Source organism: Crocodylus porosus, unplaced genomic scaffold, assembly GCF_001723895.1.
Source record: "Crocodylus porosus isolate Cpor-Errol unplaced genomic scaffold, CroPor_comp1, whole genome shotgun sequence".
In the NCBI taxonomy this organism is placed as follows: Eukaryota; Metazoa; Chordata; order Crocodylia; family Crocodylidae; genus Crocodylus; species Crocodylus porosus.
This window is the reverse complement of record NW_017728925.1, coordinates 314,580-320,746: the sequence shown is the minus strand read 5'-3', so window position 1 is coordinate 320,746 and position 6,167 is coordinate 314,580. Positions and strand designations below refer to the sequence as shown.

The following is a 6,167-nucleotide window of genomic DNA, read 5'->3' as shown; positions in this document are numbered from 1 at the left end:
GGAGATCATCGAGTCCAGCCCCCTGCCCAAAGGGCAGGAAGTCAGCTGGGGTCATAGGATCCCAGCAAGATAAGCACTCCAGTGAGTTATGCAGGCTGGATCCAAGCTGCCACAGCTGCTGTTAACACCCTTGCAGCCCTGTCACCAATTTGGGTGCCAAATGAGAATCAAAAACCAGAAATATAGCTGTGGATTTGGAGCGGGGGGTGGGGAGGGAGAAAGCCATTAATCCCCTGGGGGCTGATCACACTGGCACAGCAGCTCTGAGAGCCACAGCAAGAAGCCCCATGGGAGGTGAGTTGTCTGCCAGAGAGAAGCCCTGCAAGTCAGATGACTTCCTCTGCAGGCCAGATGCAGCCTGTGGGCTGGCTGTATGTTGGACACCCCCGGCTTAGCCATTGCTTTCCCCCTTGAGTTTCTGTCTCTCTGGGAATATGCAGCCTGTGCAATGCAGGCCTTGTGTCATGCTCCAACCTGGGTGTAGCTGTGTTGTCCAGTGTCTGACTCACCTGCCAGAACAGTCTAGGTGTAACCAGACTGCGGCATCCGCCCTGGAACAAAAGGGAAGGGCATGTAATGTTAGAATAATCTTCATTACAAAACTCCCTGCCCAGCAAGGACTCTGCCTCAGGCCTCTGTGCCAGGTGCTGGAGCTCATGCCAGGGTCTTCCCTGCACCAGAGACTATGTGAAGCTCTAGCACTTCCAGCTAACCAGACTAGGGGATTAGTGGTTCAGTCTCCTGGCAGCCCTCAATTCTGCCAGGCTCTGAAAGGGGCAAGCAGAGCATCCGTGGCCATCTGCCATCTGGAGTAACTGCTGAGCCTCTTGCAAAATCTTGTGCACTGAACTTATAGAAACAGCCTTCAGGTACATGGACACTATAACAACCACCCTGCTGCCAGGGGATGGGGCAGGCTGGCAGAGGGCAATGGTTCCTGTGCTGAAACACCTCACCAAGGAACCAAGTAAGGCCTCATGATGCTGAGCAGGGAAGACTTGTTTTTCCCTTCTGTCTCCAGTAATGTCACAGGGTTGTGCATAACCCACGTGCTTGCTAGTCACTGAAAGGAGGAGGGCACAGCCTGGTGACTGCTGGGCATGGGGGTCAAAGCAGGTGATGGGAGTGTCCACAGTACAGCAGTCAACCTGGCTAACAAACACACCAAGCTGGGGCTTGGGGGCAATGACTTTTGATCTCTCTACTCAGTCCTCCGGTAGGAAGAAGCCACATGAGGAACAGCTGCAGGACTCAGGTTAGCCAAGGATGGCACAGCAGCTTGTTGTGATGTTGGCTGTTTCACCAAACTGGCATTTTTCTAGTGGTAAAGCACGGTCTGTCTGCAGAGGTCCCAGTGAAGGGGATGAGAGGGTCCCTCCAGATTTACCCCAGTGTAGCTGAGACTGGAGGTTGGCCGTGATGATCATTCATGATCCAGCAGCCCCACCTAGCATGTAGTTTCAGTACCATGCATCAGAGGCTGTGTACTAGCCAGCACAGGCCTGGATAAAACCAGACCCTGCTTGGCCAACACCCATGTGAGCTATGCAGAGTGTCCCTGCCTGAGCCCGAAGTGCAGGGTGGGAAGTGCAGCCTGATAGCATTGCTCTTTGTTTCCCTGTGAGTCCGTCACTGTCTTTTCTCTGCAACACCAACAAAGACACCGCCTTCCTTGGCACCAGCTTCCTTTGCCCATGGTCTGTCACTGTACAAGCCATAGGATTATCTGAAGGAAACTACTTTTGCTTTTGCAAAGCTGATTTTTACCCCAGCTGGTACAGTTGATCCCTTGGTCACAGTGTCCAGGCAGCCAGGGCTTATGGCTCTGACTTGTCTCTGATCACAGTCTCCCTGCATTGTACGGATGGAGGAAACAGGCATGGAAGGGTTCAGCGTGAAATCCAGCCTGCACAGGATCGGACCCTTCAGAAACCCCCCAGCCCTGCGTGTAGGAGGGAGGAGACTTCCCAGGGGGTAGGAGGGAGTGGGGGAAGAAGGCTGCAGACGTTGCCCCTGGCACAAGGGTGCTATGTGTCTCCACAGGCCAGCGATGATGGCGAGAGCATTGGGCACTGCCCCTTCTGCCAGCGCCTCTTCATGGTCCTGCTGCTCAAGGGTGTGCCCTTCACTCTGACCACCGTGGATGTGAAAAGGTGAGCAGAAAGGCTGGGCCAGGAAAGCCACTGCAAGTTGCCCACACCCCCCTCCCCCCTAGGAGACCCACCCACTTCCATGGAGACCCCTGCCTCTCCCTTCACCTGTGTGTCCCCCCAGGTGACTCTCACCCAGAACCAGGAAAGGAGACTGGACAGACTGGAAAAGCCCAAGCTGCCTCTTCCCCTTGACCATGCTAGCTCACCTCCTGCTCTGCAGTGTGATGGGGCAGGCAACGAGTTCTGTCTGTTCAGGGCAGCACAGCAGGGCACTTGCTGGCAGAGGACAGCAGGCTGGCACACGGCTGCTGCCTGGCTTGCATCTGCAGCCAGGTGCATGGCAGCACCTGCTGGCCTCTGCCCCAGGGTCACTGTGAGCCCCTCTCCCTGCAGATCCCTGGATGTGCTGAAGGCTTTTGCTCCAGGGTCCCAGCTGCCCGTGCTGCTGTATGATGGGGAGCCCAAAACCGACACCATCAAGATTGAGGAGTTCCTGGAGGAGACACTGAGGCCCCCAAAGTGAGTGGCCAGCCCTTCCCTTGGGCACTGTCATCCCCACACAATCAGGGCAACAAAGATCAGTCCCTAGGGGTGGGGGGACGCTGTGCTGGGGGCAGGGATGGGGAACATGACGGTTCCTTCAGGGCTGGTGGGAGGGGGAAGCAGGGTGGAGCAGGGTGGGAAGGCAAGAGCTGGACAGGGATGGGGTGGGATGAAATGGGGTGAGAGAGGACAAGACAGGCACAAGGACATGGGAGGAGAGAAAGGAGAAGAGGGGAGACTTTGGGGCACAGCAGTGGACTCCGAGTCCATGTGGCTTCTCGGGCTTGCCCTAACCCAGGCCCACAGCTCTGCTCCAGCTCACAGCCTCCCTCCTTCGGCCTCTTGCAGGTACCCAAGCCTGGTTCCACGGTACAAGGAGTCCTTCACGGCAGGCAACGACGTTTTCCACAAGTTCTCTGCATACATCAAGAACCCACTGCCTGCCCAGGATGAAGGTGAGGGCTTGTCATGCCAGGGATGGACAGGAGGGCATCCACAAGCAGCCACATGGGGCAGGGCCCTGCTGCCTTCCTTGGCACCGTGCTGCCAGCCCCACACGCCTCCCTCTGCCCCACGCAGGCTTGCTGCTGCTCTCCTCAGCTTTATCAGCCTAAAACCCCTCCCAGGCCTCCCCACTGCTGAGTCAGACCTTGCCTGGCCCTTCTCATGAGTCACCACTGGCACTGGCTCCCCTTCCTCTGCCAGAGGTCTCCGCTCTGCTGGAAGGGGCTCACTGCAGGGCAGGTGGGGAGCTCTCACTCCAACTCAGGCACCCCCAACTCTGCCTGCAAGGAAGGAGCAGCTGAAGCCCTGGAGTGAGCTCTGGCACAGGTGCATGGTCCTGTGCCGAGCTACCCTGGCCTGGGGGTGGTTGGGACTGACCCTGGAGCTGGCAGGGCAGCTTTCACCAGCAGAGGAAGGTGCTCATCCTTGCATGGGGCAGGGGCTAATAGGGGCTGGCCAGCAGATAGCAACACCATGCCAGCCCTTGCAGGACTCTGTGGGCCTTGTGCTGATTGCTCTGCTCCCCACGCCCTAGCCCTGCAGAGTGGTCTGCTGAAGGCCCTGTGGAAGCTGGACACGTACCTGCGCACGCCCCTGGAGTACGAGCTCACCCAGGACCCCCGCCTCACTGTGTCCCGCAGGCGTTTCCTGGACGGGGACCAGCTCACACTAGCTGACTGCAGCCTGCTGCCCAAGCTCAACATCGTCCACGTGAGTGCAGGATCCCCTGAAGCAACCCCTCACCCTGCTCCACCCTGGGAGCCCTCCCATGGCTGGTCACTGCTGCCACATTGAGCCCTACACAAGCTGGTGTTTGGCTGGGGCAACTCCCTACATCCCAAGGACAGAACAGCAGCAGGAGATGGGATTTTTTCCATGGGCGCAGATCCCAGACAAAGCCCTCAGCTCCACACAGCTCTCCGAGTTGCAGACGAGCACAGTGCACTCCAGCTGGGGCCTGCAATCCAGGAGGCTTTGCTGAGAAAGCAGCGGGCTGCCCTGGGTGAGGTAGCGGGGGGAAACAGTCTCAGTGTAGAGGATAAGAAACACTGCTGCTTCTCCCCGCAGGTTGTTTGCGAGCACTACCGGCAATTTGGGATCCCCAAGGACCTGCGAGGCATCTGGCAGTATCTGAACAATGCCCAAGAAGTCAAGGAATTCAAGTACACCTGCCCCAACAATGAGGAGATCGTGCAGGCCTATAGTTCTGTGGATCGGTCCTCCAGCGAGCAGAGGCCGCTACCATCTCCACGTTCACCGATGGCTCCCCTGTCCCCCTCCATGAACAGCCAGTGCCAAAGCCCCAGAGCAGGAGGTGGGGCTGGGGGAAGGGTGTAGAGACGGACCTGATGGGGCTGTGCTGTGAAATAAGCCTGTGTGTTATCCACAAGCACCAAACAGCGGTGGAGGGAGCAAGAGCTGCTCCGGGCTTGTGCCCTGAACAGCCATGGCCCAGCACTGCTCCTGGACTGGGGCAAGCTGGGCCTGGGTTACTTCAGGGCAATGCCAGCAGTCCTACCTGATTTAGGAAGGGCTTTAGCCCAGCAGGAGGCTGCTCTTTGGTGGCCGTCACCTCTTCTCCCTCCAGCCTGCCCCATGCACCCTGAAGCCCTCCCTAAGAGAGGATCTTCTGGGAAGCCTCTTCAGCTAATATCCTTCCATCTTGTCTGACGTGCTCCCTCGAGGCCTCTTACTCCAGCCCCCTGCTTCTCCAGCCCCATCAAGACTTGGAGGTAGAAGTACTCTATGTACAATCAGGAGGCATGGCTACCTTCTCAAGACCAACCCTCTCCATAACCTGCCTGCTAAGGACACGGTGATAACAGATGCCTCAGAGCTGGAATGGAGCAGAACAGGCTGCAGAGAAGACTTCTGGCAGCCGGGAGCTCCCCTGGGGCCTGGGCAGTGCATCCCAGCTGGCATGGAGGGAAGGCAGGTGGCAGAGGAGACCAGCAAGGCTGGAGAAAGCTGCATGAACCTGCCCACTAAGGCTCCTCCCTGTGCTAAAAGGGCTCAGCCCTCACTATGCTGGGAGCTGTAGTTTCCATCCCAGGCCACTCTGCACCTGTTGTCAGCAAGAGGCACGTTTCCTGCAACAAATAGGGTCTCAAGAGTGGTGAGTCCCACAGATCTTCAGGAGCCAAGAAGCCTTCCTAGAAGCAACACCTGCAGCAAGACCAGCACTTGGCAAGGGGGTAAATCTACACTAATGCCCGTCCATGGAAGGAGGTGGGTTCCTGCCAAAGGCTAGCCCAGCCCTAACTGAGCCCTGTACTAGCATCACAGTGGCCTTTAAAAAGAGCCAGGGACAGGGAGGTTGTGAGAGGGGAAAAAAAAACAGTTGTACAGTACAGTGTGCCACCCCTGGTGTTCAAAGTCACAGGTGCTGGAAGCTGGCTCGCAGCCCTCTGCTGAGGTATCAGGGTTGAGAGGCTCATTGCCCAGCTACCCCCAGGCTCTCTGCCACCCGGTCCAGTAGCAACAAGCCTCATCCCTACTTTGTCCCAAACCTCACCACATTTGTCTCTAGCAGATCGGATTTGTCTACTGTCCTAGAGCTTTTAAAAGTCAATAAAGAGGAAAGAAAAGCAAAGCACAGCACATCGTGGTGTTGAACAATAACTGACCTTCTCCAGGGAGGGGAAGTTTCTTGACCACATGTGGGCTACACAGGGCACAGCTGACATGGGAGCCCTGGGAGAGGGGGTTGCAGCTCTCCCTGTCCACAACTATAGCCCTGTAGTTACAGATGATCTTGCTTCCCGCAAGGTCCATCACCAAGTGACCAAAAGAGCCAAATGCAGTAAGACCAGGCTATTAGCACACAAAGCAAAAAGTCACTAGTTTATTTAAAATAAGTTATGGACACAGGTTGGGTAATTAAAATAGCCAGATAAAAATGTCATTAAAATGTAATTCATTCAAAGTCAAATTCATTCTAAGCCCGGAGGGTAAAGCAGATGGGGG

At 56.6% G+C, this 6,167-nt stretch overlaps 1 protein-coding gene across 1 annotated transcript in view; it reads left to right on the top strand.

Annotated features, from left to right (window-relative positions):
* CLIC3 (chloride intracellular channel 3) overlaps positions 1–5,801 on the top strand; it is a 14,103-nt gene extending 8,302 nt beyond the window's left edge. Inside the window, exons 2-6 of the mRNA XM_019540488.1 lie at positions 2,044–2,153; positions 2,547–2,672; positions 3,045–3,151; positions 3,736–3,911; positions 4,269–5,801. Coding sequence (XP_019396033.1) covers positions 2,044–2,153; positions 2,547–2,672; positions 3,045–3,151; positions 3,736–3,911; positions 4,269–4,538 — 789 coding nt within the window. The 3' untranslated portion in view covers positions 4,539–5,801. The remainder of the gene's footprint in view (positions 1–2,043; positions 2,154–2,546; positions 2,673–3,044; positions 3,152–3,735; positions 3,912–4,268) is intronic.
* The last annotated feature ends 366 nt before the right edge of the window (positions 5,802–6,167 follow it).